The 21,170-nt window shown below is 47.2% G+C and overlaps 1 protein-coding gene across 1 annotated transcript in view; it reads right to left on the reverse strand.

The window, feature by feature from the left end:
- Positions 1-2,863: 2,863 nt before the first annotated feature.
- The window catches only part of Cnksr3 (Cnksr family member 3), a 92,600-nt gene continuing 74,293 nt past the window's right edge, over positions 2,864-21,170 (reverse strand). Inside the window, 6 exon segments of the mRNA NM_001012061.1 lie at positions 2,864-4,312; positions 9,611-9,700; positions 10,160-10,368; positions 12,400-12,524; positions 17,266-17,412; positions 17,795-17,863. Coding sequence (NP_001012061.1) covers positions 4,014-4,312; positions 9,611-9,700; positions 10,160-10,368; positions 12,400-12,524; positions 17,266-17,412; positions 17,795-17,863 — 939 coding nt within the window. The 3' untranslated portion in view covers positions 2,864-4,013.

Consider the following 21,170-nt stretch of genomic DNA (forward strand, 5'->3'; position numbering starts at 1 on the left):
GTTAGCTCTGTATGGTATTATAGATATGTTTCGTAGAACTCTATCTGGAATCCTCCACATTTTGGAAAATTGTATCGACATCATTTAGGTACCTGGTATTAAATGGTCTATCTAGGAGGCCTGTACTGGGCTCCATTTACAGCTACCATAATCATATTTCCTCTCTTTAAAAAAACTTTTATGGGTACAAGCGTTTTGCCTGTATGCATGTCTGTGCACCACGTGCATGCAGTAACCAAGGAGGGCAGAAGAGGGCACCAGATTCCCTAAGACTAGTTACGGGTACTTGTGAGTCAGATGGTGGTGTGGGTGGTCTGGAGAGCACCCAGTCCTCTTAACCGCTGAGCCATCGCTCCAGGCCCCACGTTCATTATACTATGTCTATGTGTGTACACCATGCACTGTTTTACTATCTGATTATAACGTTAGCCAGAGCAGTTACATATTGATCTATTTATGATTTCTCTTTGTTCCAGCTGGGACGTCCTGTCACATACTACCTACCAAACATTTCTATGTGTGCATCTTTTATCACCTATGAGTGCATAGTAGTGATGTGGTGAAACAGGCGGGACTCCAAGGAAACAAGATTCTCTAAGTCTAAATCAATGTGAGCAAAGCTCACAGGAACCCAGAGTCTGAAGCAGCAGGCACAGGGCCTGTAGGGGTCTGTGCGATCCTCTGCAAGTATATAATGACTTCCAGCCCCGTGTTTTTATTCCTAAATGCAAGCAGGTCTCCGATCCTTGTGCCTTCTCATGGGCTCTTTGCCTTCTGTTGCTTTGCCTTGTCCAACTTCGGTGTGATAGTTTGTAACTTTTATTATATTTTGTAAAAATGAATGAATAAACAAATGAATGGATGGATGGACATATGGACATATGGACAGAAAACCTAGCCACTGTTACTCTGACCTGCTGGGCGAGGAACAATCAGTTTTCTCCAAGAGTGACACTAAGTATATTAATCACTACAGGACAGGCCTCACGTTCAGGAGCCATTGGAAAGCATAGAGTGGACTCTACAGGTTTGTTACTTGCGTGCGTGCATGCGTGCGTGTCTGTGTGTGCGTGTGTGCGTGTGTCTGTGTGTGTGTCTGTGTGTCTCTGTGTATGTGTGTGTGTCTGTCTCTGTGTATGTGTGTATGTGTGTCTGTGTGTGTCTGTGTGCGTGTCTGTGTGTCTGTGTACATTTTTATTTGACTACAGTGTGGTGGGTTGGATTCATTTGCTATTTTGTTTTGTTTTGTGGTTCTTTTGGTTTTCTTAGTTTGGAGTTTTTGTTTTTGTTTTTGTTTTGTTTGTTTTTTGTTTTGTTTTGAGAAAGAGCTTAAAGTTAGGGGGGAAGGAGGGGGTAGAGGATCTAGGAGGACTTGGGGGAGGAGGAGAACATGGTCAAACACATATAAACTTTAAAAAAGTTTAAAGTAACACAAAATAAAATAAAATTTTAAATTTTAAATGAAAAACATTTCTTAAAATGGGGGATGGTGTTCGGTTGGGTTTGACAGGACTCGAAAGTCACCAGGAAGTTGCCGTCGTCCTTTATTTGTATTAAACCATTCCTGCCATCAAACGGGGGGCGGGTAACTGTAGAGCCCAGGCGTATTCATTCGTTTCAAAGAAAGTCTTTATTTGAATGCTGGCATGTTTCCGCGTGTGTGTGCACACGCATGCACATGTGGATCAGAGGCTGCCCCTGGGTTTCTTCGTTGGCCACTCTTCCACCTTACGTACTGAAAGCTGATTCCTCAGTGACCCAGAATGTAGACTCCAACCGGCCGGCCTGCTCCTGGAGCCCTCATCTTTACGGCTGGGAGTACAGGCAGTCACCACACCTGCAGATCCAAACTCGAATGCTTTCCTTGCTCAGCAAGCCCTCTACCCACCAAGGTATCGCCCCAGTCCATTCTGAGAAATTTATTATTACCTATTGCTATATATCTCACAAGCAGAGGTTTACAAAATAACTTTAGCAGCAATAGAGTTTTCAAACATAATTCAGGTTAAAAACCCCAGATGAAAATACAAAGAAAGGAGAAATTGTGGAAGCTGTAGAGGAAACCAGAACTTTGCCTGGACTTCCTCCAGAGCTTCCAGGAAGAATGTGTGTGGGAGGTACCATCTGGTGTAATAATTTGAGTTGAGCGCTGCGGAGAGTGAAGTGTGAGTTCTGAGAATTCATTCTCAGGGTGCTCCTTCAATTTAGAAGACATTTTCTGCAGAGAAAAACCGTCCACCACACCAACCATGCTGTCGGAAGCTCTGAACACCATTAACCAGTGGGACTGTAGCCCTCCTTCAGACCAGACAGTAAAAGCAAGCATGGGTCTGGGGACAGAGCCCACTCAGGCCAACAGGAAACTGGCAGGGGTCAACTCTTCCTCGAGCGTAGCTCCCTCCTTGCCTCCAGAGGCCCTTCCTATACTCTGCTCACGACTGCGGGTTATGTACCAGATGAATCACCACACAAGCCCCTTCCATCCCTGTTTGTGGCATCTGGTTCCTGCCCCCGGCCAACGCACACTGGCTTCTCAAAGTGCCCCAGACACTGATGGGAATGTGTTGGTGTGGGTATAAAAACAATGGCACCAGCAGAAGTGGCCACTGTGCCCCTTACCATGCACTCCCCCACCCCCACAGAGGCATTTACATGGGGGAGGAGAGCCTTATTAACTCCAGTGATCCTCTTGTGAACCACACTTCAGGCAGGTCAGTGGACAACCCCAGTGGCTAGGACAGTATGTGGATACCGGGCTACAGCTCTGTCTAAGGTTACCCTGGAAAATTCCTTTTCTGTGGTGTCATTTATGTTTGCTTCCTTAGCTCCTCTACCACAAATTCATAAAATCCTAAAACGCTTGGGAGGGTTTATTTCCATCTTTAATATGCGCGCCCAGGCTGCCAACGGCCACACTGGGTCACGTGTAAATCTGAAAACATTTAATGCTCTTTCCCCTGGGTTTCACGTATAACGCAAAACAGAAATATTTCAATTACATGTGACTAAGAGTAAGAAAAATATACAACTCTATTTAAAACACTTAAATTAACAAGAAAGGGTTTTTCCATTCTAGCAAAATATTGTACATTTGGTTTTAAACAAGAGTTAATACCCAGACATACATTTTCAAAATACCTGATGCTAGTTGAAAAATCAGTGACCATGAGGCCTTCCAAGATATTTCTAACTAGCAAAACTGTGCACACCTGGGAAGGCCTGAAGGCTTTTCCCCCCTAGAACACAGACATCAAACAGGCCAATACCGCAAACTGACCGATGCCTCTAAATCCGGTTGCTTCAGCTTCCGGAACTACGCTTTGGCTGTCAGCAAATCTTATAGCTTCTTTCCCTCGTACACGTAACTGCGACACCTCTCAAAAACGCACACACGTCTTTGTATACGCAAGGTTCCATCAAAGCGTGCTCGTGAGCTTGTGACTGGCTCCCCTACACGGAGGCTGTTACTGAAGGGGGGGTGAACACACATAAGAGCTGACCTGCAGGTAAGCTCTGCTCCAAACAGCCTCACACTCTGCAGTGGGCGCTGCCACCCTGATAAATATGCTCTACAGCTTTAAAAAATCAAAACAGAAGTTTTCCTCCTTCAGCTTTTTCAGATACAGAAGTTGGACCACAAACCAACATATCTATGTGACAAAACCCATCAATTTTAGTCCCCACTGCCCAAGAAAACAAAAGTGAACAATGCTGCCAACTCCTGACACTTTAAAGAGTATGTCTCCACGCTCCCACAGTGGGAAGGCAAAAACTAAACGTGTGCCATGTCCGTCCTTCCTTCTGCCTCCACGAACAGCACCCTAAGATCCACCGGATTTGTTGCCCTCTGGTGACTTCAAAACTCCAGGAAGGGCAATATACAACCTTAAAAACAAAATGGAATGAAGTAAGGTCGCCATGGAGCACTGTGGCAGGAGTCTGGACAAGCTGTCCACTGAGGAAGAAGGCACTTGCTAGCAGGAGACAGGCAGGAAGCTGGCGCAGCAGCAACCTCAGTGAGTCAACAGCTTGAGGCGAGTCAGCCAGCTGACCAACAGCGACGGCTCCCCAGAAGACGCCTTGGCCGATGAGGAGGCCGACTTCTTCTTGGGCCCTTCCTCCTGGAATGGAATGGTGGCGCTGCTGTGTAGATCAGAGTTGATATAGCACCTGCTCCCTCGGATGTAGTCCGCACCTCGAACCAGATGCCGCTCAGTCAGGGGTCTGGAGAACCGGTACACGGGAGAGGCACTTTCTTCAATGATGGGTGTAATGCGCTCATTGCTGAAGTACCGGCACAGGGCGTCTTCCCCTGTTGTCAAACGAAGACCAGAAAGAATAGTCTATCAGAACAAGAACTCCCAGACCTAACACCGTGCTGCAAGTGACCACACACCCAGCTCTCTGCCCTGCAAAGACCTATAAAAGACCCTTGGCCCACAAGACAACCACAGAGGTTCACCATCGGCGTTACGGTTTCATGAGAAATGCCGGCACTTCTCCACCGCCAACCCATGGACTGACTATGTCCTCAGTGGTTCCACCGTGCTGAGGGCCTGTGGAGCCTTTGGGAGGCAGAGCCTGGACGGGAGATCTATCTCACAGTGGGTGGTCCTCTGGAGGCTACACCACTCATGCTTTCACTGTAAACGTGGCTCAAAGCAGAGAGAGAGAGAGAGAAGGAGAGATGGGGGTGGGGGGTAAACCGTACCACAGCCTGAGTGCTGCACTGTCTTGAACTCTTCCAGGTTAGCTATTCTCTTATTTTTGAGTTAAACCTCAGGACATAGCCAGAGCATAGACAAATTCTTCACCAAAGTTTAACCTAAGTGGCCCACAGTAAGAGCTAAAGCAGAACAAAGACTTAAAAAAGAGAAGCATTTGTTTGCAGCTGAGACAGCCTGCCTGGCTGTTAGACAATCCACAAAGAGAAGCCAACGCTGTGCTGGGATGATGAGAACATCTCAAGGTACAATGACCTCCCCATCAAAGGCTTTGTGGTGTCAAGCTGAAAACCCATTTCAAGAACTGTCCTTTGAAAAGGGGGGAGAAAGACAAGCTTGTGAAATGGCTCAGGGGGTGAGGACGCTTGCCACCAAGTTCAATTCCTAAAACCCACATGGTGGAAGGAAAAAACCAACTCCTGAAAGTTGTCCTCTAGCTCAACATCCATTCTGGCCCTACACACGCACACACACTCATACACCATGCACCACACACACACACACACACAGGCATACAGCATACACTCTCGCGCACAGATACCAGATGCACAAGTATGCACATACAAAAACTCTCACACCACACACACACACACACACACATACACATACATGCACACAGCAGAGACATATTCACCCACACATACACATACACACTCATGTACAGCACATACAGATACCAGACACCACACACACACACACACACACACACACACACACACACCACAAACATGAACACACATGCACACACATACATACACAGATGCACATACACAGGCACATACACAAACCACACACGTATACATGCACCCCCGCAGATACACAGATAAACACACATCTGCACATGCATACATACAATTTTAAGTTAGCATGCTTCCAAGGCACCATGCAGTAAAGGGGCTACCTAGGATGTTTTCCTAGCATTCAGAGGTTGCTGCAACTAGGGTTCAATCAGGGCAAGATACTTCTCCAGCTGCAGGAGAACTCAGTGTTGCCCACATGGCACACAGCACACAGGAATTAAAGGGTCAAGAGAGTTTACCCACAGGTTCTTTTTTTGAAAGAAAAAGACTGTAAGGCTAGCCAGTGTATAATAAAATAGAATTCCCTGCAGGGAGCCCCCAAGATGTCAATAAGTGGAACTATGAATGTGGAACCTACGTTGTAATGGAGACCCCCAAATGTTGAAGAGCATCTGCCAAGGAAGGCTGCCGGTATCAAACAGAGCCACTCTAAGAGACGCCACGTGCCTGCCATCAGAGCAGGGCTATGGAGCAAGACATCCAAGCCCTGACATATATATCACGATTATTATGCTTTTGAGGAGTTAGACATATTGCCTGGCTAGGTTTTAGTCTTGTGCTGTCCTGGAATGTTTACTCTGCAATTGAATACTAAAAGTATGTAACGTCCCTCTTGATTTCAACAGGAGCTCACAGAGCTGTCTTTGAGTCTCAGAATCCTTTGAACTTCCGAACAGTATTGGAGCTGCTATGGTGATGGGCTGGCACAGATGCCTTGTGTATTATAAGGTGGAAGCGAGCCTGAGGAAGACAGGGATGGAATGCTGTGGTAAGATTTTGCAGTGTTCCCCAGGGGCTTATGTTCTTAGTACTCGTGCCCTGGCTTCTGCTCCTGCTCTGAGGAACTGTGGAAGCTTTAGGAGGTGGGACCCGGCTGGCAGGCGGGTCATGAGGCGTAAGGTTTTGAGGAATACAGTCCAGCTCCTGGTTCCAGCAGCTGCTTTCTGGTCTATCTGCATGTAAACAACTCCCACCTCAGGCTCCTCATGCCACAGTCAGAGCCTCCCTGCCACGCTTTTCCCACATGATGAACTGAAACTCTGACCCAAATAAACTTTCCTCTCTAAAGTTGTTTCTGTCAGGTTTGTTGGTCACGTGACATGAAGTGGCCAATGTACTCAGGCTCCATTAGCAACCAAGAGGTAACACGATGGTCCAGCAGAACTGGAGACCCAGAACTGTTTGCCTTTATATTTCCATTAAAATAATAAAGCAAATAGAAAAAAAATGTGTTTCTTTCTATCCCTGCTTCCCCAGATACCGATGGGTCCTAGTGATAGTCTGCTTAGTGCCTTGTTCAACCATCATCAGGAAAGCTTCCTCCTGCAGCAGCTGGTAGCAAATACAGAGACCCACAGCCAGACACTGATTACATAGAAAGTAAGGGACCCTGGAACACTTAGCACTAAACGGGATGTCTCCATAAAATGCCTACCCTCAGAGATCAGGGAACCCTGTAGAAGCGGAGGCAGAAAGAGTGTAAGAGCCAGAGGGATGGAGGACACCAAAAACCAAGGCCCCCTAACCCAACGTGATGGACAGAGACTGAGGCAGCAAGCGCAGGGCCTGCACCAGTCTGCACCAGTTCCTCTGCATATATATGATGGCTTCCACTTTGGTGGAAGGAATGGGATTCCTGAGTGTGCAAATGAGTGGGTCTCTGATCCTCTGCCTTCTCTGGGCTCTTTAACTTCTGTTGGTTTGTCTTGTCTGACTTCAATGAGATAATTTTTTATTAATCTTACACTTAATTTTTTTATCTTTTAAATGAATGGGAGGGAGAAAGGGAGGGAAGGAGAGAGGGAAGAAGGAAGGAATAGGGTTGGAGAGATGGTTCAGTGGTTAAGAGCACTGTCTGCTCTTCCAGAGAGTTCAATTCCCAGCAACCACATGGTGGCTCACAACCATCTATTCTAGGAACTGATACCCTCTTCTGGCATGCAGGTGTACATATAGATAGAGCACTCCTACATAAAATAAGTAAATGGGGGGGGAGGGAGGGAGGGAGGGAGGGAGGGAGGAGAGAGAGAGAGAGAGAGAGAGAGAGAGAGAGAGAGAGAGAGAGAGAGAGACTCAGACACTAGGGTATAGGTTAGCAACTAAACTGTCACTTCTACCTGCTGGGAAATAGAAAATCAGTTTTCTTCAACTGGATGAGGCTTGATACATCAGCCTCTGCAGAACAGGCCTGACGTCCGGGAACAGTTGACTAGCACATAATGAACTCTACAGTTCTCCTACGTGCGCCTTTTATTTCATTACAGTTTGGAGTTGTTTTATTTTTTTTCCTTTTTGAGTATTGAGTATGGTTTTAATTTGTTTTCTTGGGGATTGTTTTTTGAGAAACAATTTAAACCTGGGTAGGTGGGAAGCAAGAGAGGATCTGGAAGGACATGGGTGAGGGGAAGGGTGTGGTCAAAATATATTTAAATTGAAAAACTGTTTAAAATTATACACACACACACACACACACACACACACACACACACAATTTTAAAAACCCTTCATTTAAGGGGAAAAGCCAATATATAATGATTCTAATGATCAGAGTCTGTTCTAGAAGTAAAAAATGCTTTAAAGTCAAGTGCTTCAGACTAAGAAGAAAACACGGCCTCATGAAAGAATGCTCAGAGGTGTGCCTGAGCCAACAAACACTGTCATTAAAACCGAGGGGAGTTCTTAAGGAAAGACTCCTGTCTCCCAGCACTGCTGAACAAACTCTTTTCACCCTCATGTATCTCCCTGCCAGTGTGTCCCTTGCTCACGTCTGAGAAATATCCTGTTTCATATACTGCATATGTCTACTTACAAAATTGGCAAATTCATGGACTAGGGACTCTCAGGGACTGAGAAAGGCAGAATTAGCCAGGTACAGAATTTTTATAGGGTATGGAAAGTCCTGTGATTAGGCTATGGTGGCTAACGTAGAATTCTGAAGGTTAAAACCACCGAGATTTATATCTCCAGAGTGTGAGGGCTCCATCCCAGCAACTTTACTATTTTACTTCCTAAGCAGCCGCATGCAGAGAGGCATCATTGCTCTAAAGCTGTCAGCCAGTTTCTATAAGCCCCAATCCCTGCACTCCACCTCTCCCTATAGGAAAGAGAACAGTCTAGATCCACACGCAGGGAGTGGCAAGAAAAAGCATCTTAAATCTAAACAAGGCCAGCCCTGCCACCTGCTGACTACTGCAAAGAAGACTTTTCTCTATACACCAAGAGCTTCAGAAACCACAGACTGGCATCTTGTCCTTGGTCATGTTGGTACAATCCAGATGGTCCAAGTGCACAGCTGACAAGAGCCCCCCAGGAGACCTTAGGAGCCACTCACTCGGAAGGTTAGGCCTCTGCAGCTTGCTCTGCTCTTTCTCTCTCAGCCTGAAGCCTATCTTCCTCTGCCCCCCCCCTTGTTCTCTTCCAACATTACAAAAGCAACGCAGCGTTTCCACCCACTGTTGAGAATCCAAGCCTGTCTCGAAAAATGGGTAAAAGTTTTGTTTTCATTTTTGAGACAGGGTCTTGCTATGTACACCTGGATAGCCTCAAACTCACTGCGTAAGCCAGACTGGCCTCAGACTCAGAGATCTGCCAGTCCTTGTCCCGAAAGTGCTGGGACACGCAACTGTGCCCAGCAGATAAAAACATTTTAAAATGTTTCCTTCAAGAGTAGTATAATAAGTAGCTGATTACAGGGCGAATTAAAAACAGTTTTCAGACATTATGCCTTAATAATTTAAAGAGGATTTGTTTGTTCATTAAAAATCAAGTTTAAAAAAAAAAAGTCACGTAATTAAGGTGTTTAATAGATGTTTTGCTTAAAAAGTGTATCCTTTGTGTCCAGAGCCTTTGAAAAAGCCAGGATGCTGACTTGATTCACAACTGCTACAAAGGAAGGTACTTTTCCACTCTAGAAACAAGCTGTATTGCGGGACCCTTCTGTGGGCATGAGTTTCTGTTGACAAGCTGCGCCTCTGAAGAACTAAGTGGGGTCTCCAGTCAGAAATGTCAACTTCCGGGAATAAAGCATGGGTGGTCTGGGTCTACTAACACCACTCAGCACTTTGGGTTTGCATACATGAAACATACCTTTCCTCCCATGACCTCGAGGTTTAGCAAAAGGGTCCACAATCCCCATCCAGTTCCCATCTGCAGGCATGGACAGAGGCCGGGGTTTGCCTTCAGAGACCAGACAGTGAAGCAAGGTGAGTAACATTATCAACTTTAGACAGTACACACACACACACACACACACACACACACACACACACACACACACACACACACACGAGTCATACCCACTTAAATAGAAGTGGCAAGCAGTGACACATTTTAAAGCCCCACATTGACACTGAAAGCAATCAGGTTAGAGGCATGCTGGGCTTGAGTCTGAGTCTCCAATGCCTGTAACGTGAGCTCACCCAGCTGGGCCTTGATGCCAGGCAGAGCGACAGCTCAACAAGGCTTTGCTTTAGCCACTTGAAGAAGTGGCCCACACTTAGATTTCTTTGAGGTTCATGCTTTCCTCAAATCACCTTCAGAGAACTCTGCCAAGTTCATGCCAGAGCCCCAAATAAAGAAGGGGTGGGGAAAGGAGTAAGAAGGGCCAGCAGGGTGTGATGTGCACGGAGAACGTACCATAGGACGGCGTCTTCCCTCTCATTTTTATGGGCAGAATATTGGTCCCCACCGAGTACCCGGGTAGCTGATCGGAGTCTGTGATGGTGAATCTGCGTCTCTGGCTCTCCTGGTCCAGGAAGGAGTTAGGGGACTCGGAACCCTTGCGCCCAGGCAGTGGCTGTTTACTCTTAGTGTGTCCTCTATAGCTGAAACTCACGTTCTCATCCCTGGAAGACAGCGTGTGGTGATCAGGGTGTTCACAGAGTGGCTCTTTCTGAAGAGCGAATAGGAGCTCGGCTACCATGGGCACACGTCTCCTTCCCACTGGGGGAGAAGCTCTACTTTGTAAGTAGCCCCTTCAAGTACACACAGACGCCCCTGCTGAAGAACAAGTGCCATGAACCCGTTAAGTCTGGTAAAACATGGCCTTCTGGTCACATACGTCTACACAGAACAAATACACCCTGGAAACATGGCTCTTGCTTTCCCCACACTCTGCACTGCAGGTGAATCTCCATGACAAGAGTCCGCAGCTGAGGAGTGAGCTGCAGTGCCATTCTCCTCAAGCAAGCGTAGGCTCGCCGCCTGAATCTGGCGGAGGCTCTTGACATGTATGAAAGCTGTTAGACTTGGGAATTCTTTCAACGCTGTAAAGGGTGCTTCCCGGAAAGCAGAGGAGAGAGACTATTTCTGAACTCAGTAAAAAGCTAGCTGGATCAGCAACTCCATCCTAATCTTACCTAAACTTCGATAGACGGTGGACCTCAGTTTTTACTGAGCCCAGGTTTACCACGTGAACAGTTCTTTCTTTGCATTTGGTAGGCTTTGTGAGGCAATCGGTAGAAGCCAAGTAGGCAAGATACAGAAGAAGCTGGGCAGTGGAGAGATGGCTCAGCCGTTAAAGGCTAGGCTCACAACCAAAAATATAAGAAGCTGGGCAGCGAAGCCTGTAAGAGCATCCCCCGGAGAGCCTGCTGCCCTATCCTCGTGCCCTCAGCTTCTCAGACTCTGTCTCCTACAGTTTGAACTTACCCTATAACCTTCTCAACTCGAAAGCTTCTGTGACTCCTGTCTTAATCCCTTGGCATTTCTCATACCTCAGAGAAGGTGTTCACTGGTGGCCTCTGTGTGCATGTACAACCATATGTCTCCCCCAAAGGGAGTCCCAGCTCTCTTCCTTCCCACGCACATAGCACCCTTCTTATCAATACACACTCAATGACACTCTCACTGAAACCCAGGGAACACTAGGGGTTGGGCGCTCCAGCCCCTCAGTTCCTGACACAATGACCCTTGGCCTGTAAGGTCCTAGGGTCCCCATGCAAATCGACAACATCCCCTGCAGCTTTAACCTGGTCTGAACCTGTGCCATAGGACCCCGTGAATCAGGGACAAGGCCCACTTGTTAAAGATGCCTCTGATCACCGCACAAGAGGTAAATCCCTACACACCGTCATTTATTCTGGGTAAGCTGAGGGAAACCACAGGGCAGCTACTATCCCTAGCACGTGTCCATATGAGCTAGCCTAGAGCACACACCTCAATTACTGTCTCCCTGTGACCGCTCTGCTACATCACATCACAGGTAAGACACAAACCAATAATTGATAACACAAGCACACACGTGCCTTGCTCACACACATTTCATTTCCTATCACTTCACAACTTTTCAGAGTGCCATGTGTGTGTGCATCTTGGTATATATGTGTATGTGGGTCTGTGTGTACGTGTAGATGTTTATGTGTATATGTAAGTATATACATTTGTGCATGTATGTGTTTTGCATATCTGTATGTGTAGGTGGGTGTATGTGTGTATATGTATGTGTGTCTCTGTGTATATGTATGTGTGTCTGTGCATCTGTGTATGTGTGTGTACATATGCATGTATGCCTGTGTTTATATGTCTATATATGTTTGTGTCGAATGTGCACATATGTATATCTTTCTTGGTAAAATCAGGATATAATTTTAATGACTCTCACACAAACACTCTTAGTGTCTTCTCTACAAATGAGTTTATCATGGAGCCTAGGAAACTTAAGCTACAGGGATCCCTAGGCAGCCCCATCCAAGGGCCCAAAAGCACAGACTTCTGTAAACTTTTCACAAGTGAGATATGTTGGCACTCTTTTTTAAAGGGCACCTCACCACCAAATGTACAACTTTCAAGCCCCAGGAAGTGAGACCCCCACCCTGGTTCAACATCTCCCCATGCAGTGGCTAGCAGTCCACTCTATGAAAAGGCAGCTAACATACCGGGGAGAGTAGGGAACAGCAGGTGGGGGAGGAATGTATAGGTCCAGGATGGCTGGCTTCTCCTTCTTCAGGGAGGCATCCATGGTGCTCTCTGGGGACTGGGTTGTGGTGGGCGGGGGTGAGGTCTGCAATGAGAGCCACACACAGAGTGGAAAGGCAAAGGTCAACCTGGAGATTATTCCTGATGTAACTGTCCCCCACCCCACACAGGGCAGGGCAGAGTACAAGCAGATGTTGTGCTAAGAATACTAACAGTGCTCAGCGCCCGTGTTCCCATGAAGCACTCGGCTCACAGAGGACTCAGAAGCCACAGCTTTTAACTCTCGCTTTAGGAAAACCACTTAAAACCCCCTGCCTCAGTTTCCTCCTCTGTAAAACCGACATCGTACAGGCTGAGAAAAGCATTCAGCCGTGTCCTGCTGGTTAGGAGTGTGGCCTTGGGGCTGTGGGTGTGATCCTGGCTAGCCTTCAGATTAGCTGCGTATTGCCGTCATCGGTATGACGGGGATCGATGTGGACAAGATCATCATCCAGCTGGGCAGCTGTGGTAACCGCAATAACACACATGAAGGGCATGTGACATGCTTGCCACACAGCAAACACACAACTCTGTTGAATTTAGTAGTGGGTGCCCATAGTACAAACACTCATGTATAAATTAACTTTAAAAATTAAATCCTTACTTTAACTTTAATTACATTACTGACCTCAAGGAAATTACATTTTTATTAAATATTTAATATTTATATGTGACCATGTTTGGGTCCAATCCATAACCATCCTCCTTCTTTTCCTCTCAAATTCTTGTTCTCTCGTTCTCTCCCCCTCCCCATCATCAGGCCTCTAACTTATGGCCACTTAGTACTGTAAGAATGAATGGGTGCAGGACCATCTGCTGCAGCTTGGGTAGCCTGTCAGGGCCCACATCCCTGAGGAAAACGGAGTCCCTCTCCCAGCAGTCATCCGTTAGTTGCCAGGGGCTCCTCAGAGGGGTAAGACTTCATGAGTTGGGTGGTCCTTGCTGTGATTTTGTCTGGCTTGTGTAAGTCTTGCACATGCATAAAGGACTCACACTCTAAAATCCCCAATGAGCCCTTCTACAATGGTTTCCTCTACAATTAACAGTGACGCTGACCAGCCAGCTCTAGCTAGGAGAGGACCAGCCGGGTCCTCACAGTTAGTATGGGAACCACCCGTGAAAGGCCAGCAAGTCCATGCTAGACACTGGGAGGGAAAAGTACTTCCTTTTGACTTTAGGTTATGATGGATACACTGGAAGTGAGTGGGGACAGAACTATGGTCACCAAGAGAGTCGTCAAAGTGACAGCTATACTCAGAGGGATACAAAGGCACAGAGCCATGGGCTCTGTCTATCTTCTAAGATAATCTCCGAACCCTAGCCTAACTCAGTTCAGTATGGAATTCATTGATATCCAATAAATCAGTATGTGAAAACAGAGGGCCAAAATCCAGAACCTCAGGAGCACTCCCGTAAGACATCCTGCCATCCCCAAACTCCAACATCAAGAATGACTTCTGTTTAGGAAAACCCTCATCTGTCAGGGTGCAGCCTAGAAAACAGAATGGTGGACATCTCTCACGGGAAAGGACACACTAAGGGTACTAAGAAGGAGGAGGAAATGACACCCTCCCCGGACTGTTCAGCACCGAGGCATAATGAACACTAAAGACTGAGGCAGGAAACATGGCCTCTTAACTTTCCCTGGGATTGAGACACATCCACAGGCATTTTCCTTTTGCCGAGTCAAATTCTGTCCTTCTGACTGTGCGCTCTCTCTCTCTCTCTCTCTCTCTCTCTCTCTCTCTCTCTCTCTCTCTCTCTCTCTCTGTTCATGATGGCTCCTTGACTTTCTCGTCTTTGTCAAGTTTCCTACCACATGTGACATCTGCTTCTCCCCCCACCTAAGCCTCCCATCCTGCTTGCCCCGGGGCCATCTCTAATACTCAGCGGCAATGACTATGAAAGCGAGGCTTGGGAGACATTTCACGAAACTCACAGACAACACATGGCAGAGCTGGCATGTGAACCCAGGCAGTGCTGCTTGTGGACTCATGCAGGACCTCATCTCCAAGGCCTTGCAAATCATTCATTGGTCATCACGAAGTCATTGCCTCACATCTGCACATTCACGGCTGCCCCCTACATGGTGCTTGTTGGGCCTACATGTAAGCACGAGCTGGACTCTGCCCCCTCAAAACTCCTATGTTGGCGTCCTGTGACCTTGCCCCAGTACCTCTGAACGCCAACTGTATCTGCATGCCATGATGGAGTTGAAATGAGGACATTAGGATGCACTCAATCCAACCTCATCTGTGTAACGCAAAGACTGAGGGAGGACCACGGGAAGACGGAGAGAAAAGGTGGCTATTTCCAAGTCAGAGAGTCAGGCCTCAGCAGGGCCCAACCCTATAGATACCTTGACCTTGAACCTCAACCACTCAGATATTTGTTATGGCAACCCTAGCAACGTAACACAGATAACAGTATAAAACTAGGTGTCAGCCTGCCACCTGAGGGTGAAGTCCATGCCCTCTGCCTGACGCCCTATCTCTGCTACTGCATTAGCTCAACTGCACCCACCACCTTCCGCTCCAGAGAGTTTGAGGGGACTGTGAAGGCAACTCGGGGTCCCCATACTGAGATCTCAATCTTCCGAGCCAAAACCCAAGAGGCATCCCTTCCACAGAGCATGGTCTCCAGCAGACAAGGCCATGTCTTCCAAGAGGGCCATCCGACCTACAGCTGCCTGACTCCACAGGACCTGTCCTTTCTTCACGTGCCTTCCTCCTCCCCTTGTAGTATCTACCTTTAAAGCTCACTTGGAAGAAATCACAACTCTGCCTCTGAGAACTGACCTAAAACAACTTCTGCCTGCAGGCCATGCACCCCTGCTGTGGGGGTGCGTGGATTTCAAGAGTGAGACCCATCCTCATCTGTAGATGCCACTTACATCCCAGCTGAAGGTGCCTGTCCCCGTCAGCATGAAGGGCCTCATCTCTGCCGTCCCTGACATGCTCTCTCTCATGGTTCTCTAGTGTCTGGTCTCAGGATGGCAGTAGCTAACACAGGTATACTTGAAAACTGCTGAGAGAGGAGACTAAAATATTTTCACCACGAACCCAGGCATGTGGGGTCATGCATGTGTCAATGACAATACACGCAGATCTTAAAATGGTGCACTGTAGATGTAGTTTATGCACCAATTCATTCTTTTCACATTTGATTTCATGTACATGTCTGTTCTTCTGCAGGCATGTTTTTGCACCATATGCATGCAGTGACTGTGGAGGCCAGAAAAAAAGTGGAGTTACAGAAGGTGTGAGCTGCTGTGGGGGTGCTGGGAATGGAGCCTGAGTCCTCTGAAAGAGCAGCCAGTGCTCTGAATTGCTGAGCCACCTCTCTCTCATCTTAAAACGTTAGGTGACTTAGTCATGGGGCCCACACACTCTGGCCTCTACTTGGCGTTGCTGAGATCCACTCAGGATCTACACCTGTGGCTACAGCCGCAGCACTGTGTGTCACAAAACCCTCAGATGCACAGCTTGGAAGTCCTGCACCCCCTACATGAAGGTGCAAAATAAAAGTCACAGACAGCTCTACAAACGAAGTGCACTCTAGGTTTTAGGACCTTTTAGAGACAAGGTCTTTGTAGTCCTGGTAACCTGTAACTCACTTTGTGAACCAAGTTGACCATGAACTCACAGGGATACACCTGCTAAGGTGTCAAGGGCATACATCACCATGTTTGGCTTGAGGACCTTTTCTAAAAACAAAACCAAAAGTTTACAGTGTTGCTAAGCAGAAGAAACAGTGGCTGAAAGGGGTTTGCTGAGGGTCGGGCTAAGCAGAAGAAACAGTGGCTGAAAGGGGTTTGCTGAGGGTCGGGAGGTACCTCTGGACCAAGACAACAAAGACCTCTGTAATATTTACAGGGGCTTTAAGTAAGAAAACTCACCAGCTGTTGGTCTGCCTTTTATATACCACCATGGGCTGGAGATTCTGAACTGTGCTAAGCCAGTGTGCAACCACTTCCCAGCACCAAAGAACTACATTCCCTAACCCGGCTGACCCTCAGCCAAGCAGCATGGGAGCTCTACCACCAGGTCCAGGCTGTGTGTACTGCACTAAGTGCCACCTGCTATCGCCCCACGGCTGAAACATTCCTCCTACAAGAACGGGGGCTCCTAAGAGTCAGAAAGCAAACAAAACACACAAAGGTTGGGATACTCTTGAAAGTTGTAAGAATTTGCCCCGACACTACACAGGAAGTAACAGTTGCTGGGGAGAAGACACACTCGCAGGACGGACGAACGAACCCGCTAGCGAGTCACACCAGGAATGCTAAGGATGCAGCTTTGGTGAGCTGTCACTCATGCTGGGGTGGGCTTTCCAGTGATGGGGCAGCCTCTGAGCCACCATGCTCCTGTAAGGAGCCCTGATAAACCTGATAAACGATTTCGTTGGTGAGCCACGGATGCCCTACCGGGGACAAATGGACACTTGTTCATGTCTCCCCAGGAAAAGTCACAGAACTTTGCTGAAAACAAGTGACAAGACATAAGGCGAGCCCTTCTGCCTGTGCCGTTCGCTGTGGCAGCACCTGGAACATAGCTGGTGAAATGGAGGAACTGAACTGAACTTTAATTATTTAAAGAGTCACATACGGTGAGTGGCTGCCACACTGTTCAGCAAAGACCCGGAGTTTAGGTTTTCGTGCAAGCAGGACTGGGGAGTGATGGCTGGCAAACCAGCTCCTAAAACCAGTTACCTTCAGTTTCAATCCCTTTTTTGAAGACCTCTGCCACAACCCACTCTAGGTGAAGGTCTACGATGGTCACAGATACCTGCACGAGGGGTGGCTTCCACCTCAGGTTCTTCAGCGGGGCTGGAGTGAAGCTGAATGAGCCCGTGGGCCTCTTCTTCAGCAGCAGCACCACGCCTGTGGGATTCTCTCTCAACTTCTTCACCAGATTCTTCAACTGCCACCCGACCTGGAAAGAGGGAAAGGAAACGGAGGAGGGAGGCATGGTCACAAGCCATGAAAGTCTAACCAGTGAACTTATCTTAAGGAAATTCAAGTCATGAGCAAATATGTGCAGCTAAGCACTGCTTCGAACAGTGACAACGGGTTGGGAAAATTGTATTGTTTTCTTTTTAATATGGAGGTCGTAGAGATGGCTCAGCCATTAAGAGCATTAGCTGCTCTTGCAAAGGGTTGGGAGCATCAAGCCCCATGTTGGGCGATTCACGACTGCCTGTAGCTACAGCTCTAGGACATGATGCCATATTCTGGCACACATATGCACATATGCACACACGCATGCACGCACACATTTCCTGAGAGGAAAATCATATCCCAGTAAACGAACTCACCACTGTTTGCCGATTGACTTGAATGACCTCGTCACCAGCATGAATCTTTTGAGATCTGTCTGCAGGAGACTGCACAGAAACAAAGAGACCTGGCTTAGGTGTTTAGTCCTCTCTTTCTGCCTTTATTTCTTTCTTCTGTACAAGAACTAGCAACAGAAATAAAGCTTCCTCAAGAAAAAGCAAAAGCAACGTATTAAAGTAGCCCATGGGCCTTGGCATGTGACTCTTGTCTAATCTATTATGATGTTGGTTCCGCGCATAACCTCTCCACTAACATCTGAATTCATCTAAATATGAAGTACGTGGGCATACTGAAAAAGGCACGCGTCCACCTATAAACAGTAAATAATAGCTGGGAAACCTTACACATCTCCCCTTCAGCATTCACCCGGCAGGACTAGGCAAACCATTTAGCTTGTGAAGAGCACTGTAATTCCTACAAACAAATCATTTTTCTATCTTGTTTTACATATCACCATGATCCTATTAAAATAAGAAGCTAACAGAGATCTTATTTCTTTAAAGAAAGACTCCTTTTGATCATCAGGTTATATTCAAAATGGGTATGGCTTTAGTAAGAAGAGAATCTATGGTTGGGAAGATGGCTCAGTAGCTAAGCAGGAATGGGCCTTAAGGTGCCCAAGGCTGCACGTAGCAAAAGTATGTGTGTGTGTGCTCTGTATTCCTATAGTAACACAAATGGCAGGCACAGGAATCTGGAAGTATCCAGGCCAGCTAACCTAGGTACTCAGTGCAAATGACAGAGCCCGTCTCAAGGTTGAAGGCAAACCCAAGGTTGTCCTCTGACCAGCACGCACGCGCGCGCACACACACGCACACACACACACACACACACACACGCACGCACGCGCGCGCGCGCACACACACGTACTCGCACACACACAGTGGCATACGCACACCCATGGCAATATACACACATGCATCCACAATCACACTGGTGATCATATACACAAATGAAAGCACACTGACACACAACATTATACACACACACAAAATGCATCGCATACACACCTTGATGCAGAACGATTTTTAAAAAGAGAGGAATGTAGGGCTGGAGACATGTTCCTGTAGCCAGGAGCACTGGCTGCTCTTCCTGAGGACCTAGGTTCAAGTCCCACATGGTGTCCCACAACTGCCTATGACTCCAGTTCTGGAGAATCAGGCACCTTCGCGCACACAGGCAGGCATACACCGATGCACATAGAATAAATCTTTTTTTTTCAAAGCATGCTTTGTTCCTTCTGAAAGCCATTGCTTTACAACAACAAAAAGACCGTAAAAGGACACAGGCCACTTGTCAGACGTGGTGCAAGGAGCATTCTTGTTCATTAAGTGAATGAAAACTCTGTTTTAAGACGCATCACAAGATGAAGGAGAAAGGATGAAACTTTGGTTTCTAATTAGACATTTTCTAGGTCACAATAATTAATTTTGTAACATATGTGAGTGGGCGAAACTTCAAATTTACAGTTATCTGAGGGCAAAATAGCACCTCTGAACGTGGGGGCAGGCAACCTGACTCAAAACACACTTGCTGGATTGTTCTCACCCGGCTGCTGCGACAGGCTCAACAAGGAATTAGCAGGCAGGCGGTGTTAACGTGCAGAAACGCTACCTCTGGTCCATCAGCTGAAAGCTCAGGTAACTGTGCTGGGTATTCTCAAAAACAGCTCATTTGTTACCATAGGAACAAGCTGAGCCTCACCCAGGACTAGCAGCCAGCTCAACACAGGGAGGGGACACCAACCAGAGCCTCTTCCTCTTCAGCTGCTTTTAAACTTCAGCTCCTTTCTGCACCAGTGTGTGGACTACTGAGGTAGGTCTGACCCTGCTGACCCTCATCAGCACCACCCACTTAACCTTGATGAGCGGAGGATTCACTGGGGCAAGCGTCATTTTATAAGAGATGGCCTAGGAGTCCTTGTTTATAGGCATGCAATCTCAAAACACATGAACTGCTGTCCTCCCCGACCTCCGTTCCGAAGGATGCTTGTGCCTGCATTTCTCAAATGTCCATCAAGTGAGTGTTGGGCAGAACACTGATAAAGAGAGAACCCAATACCAATATTTTCCCCCAAGTCAGGAGCGCTCGCCTATCTTCACCATGAGCTGGACTACAGAACAGCGATGCCTGTTGTGGTGTGCCCTCAGAAAGGTGATGGCCTGAAGGACAATGGTCCCATTCTTCTGAAGTACAACCAGTTCCCACCTCTTCTAAGAGAGGAGGTTGGGGAGCAGAGGGGGCTGTTCAGGCTCTCGAATAAGGTCACTACCTCCAAAAAGGAAGTCAGAGAGAGAGCACCACAGAATGATCTGCTTGACCTGACTGCTCTGGTCACTCTAAGAACATGCAGGGCTCTGCTAAGAAGGGCCTGCTGGCTTTCTGTCAGCCTGGAGAGTGCAGGATGGGAGCAAGTGGGTGATCTCAGACTAGCACTGCTCACCTTCATCCAGAGACTCTAAGGGAAATTACAACTACCTCCCCTGACACTTGAAGGGCTGGCCTGGGGCTGCCCACGGATCCTGAGCGTACCCTTGAGAAGTAAGATCATAACTATTTCTCAGCTACATTCTTAGCCCGGGGTCTAGCATATTCCAGGCCCTCAGCAAATGCATGTTGAAAAACTAAAGCGATGGATAATATTTGAATGGGCTGCTGATGGAATTAAATGAGCTTTTTTCATTTTTCTTAATCTTTAACTTGATGGTAGCTACTTCCGTGCTAAGGTGGTTTCCATTTAGTTCTGGGTGGGAACACCGGAAAAGCCTATATACAGATAAGCCATAAGTTTATGATTCTGGTAGGAATTTGGGGAGGAAATAACATTCATTATTCATATCTGACATTTCATTTGATTCAGAGGCAGCACTGTTTAGTCTCCTATCGAACTCTCGTCTTTAAACAGAAACGGGACAAGGAGGGAGACAAACCCTGCCTTCAGCATACTACACATTTGTCAAAGAGTAAATGTGGCTTCAAGAAGACCTGAGAGAGTCTAGAACTGCCCAAAGTCTGGTTAAGCCGACCAACATAGTCACCAAAGTACAAGATCTTACAGCGTCATCCTTTAAAGACTGAAATGGTTACCATCCTTTTGAATCCCTCTAAACCTAACACAATGTGTGAAGTAGGACCTGAGTCTGCTCCTGTCATGGTTGTGGGGGCCTACACCAACAGGAAGTGAAGACAAATTATAATAAAGGATGATGTTTGTTCCTTTGAAAGTATGCCCAGACAAAAATCCTTTAAAGTTCCCCATACCATTATTACCCACGGGGTGAAACGGTAGAGAAATTCCGAGTGATGGCTAGAGATGGCTCAGCGGTTACAGACACTTACTATCCTTGCAGTGGA

This window comes from Rattus norvegicus, chromosome 1 (genome assembly GCF_021556685.1).
Source record: "Rattus norvegicus strain SHRSP/BbbUtx chromosome 1, alternate assembly SHRSP_T2T, whole genome shotgun sequence".
Taxonomy (NCBI): domain Eukaryota; kingdom Metazoa; phylum Chordata; class Mammalia; order Rodentia; family Muridae; genus Rattus; species Rattus norvegicus.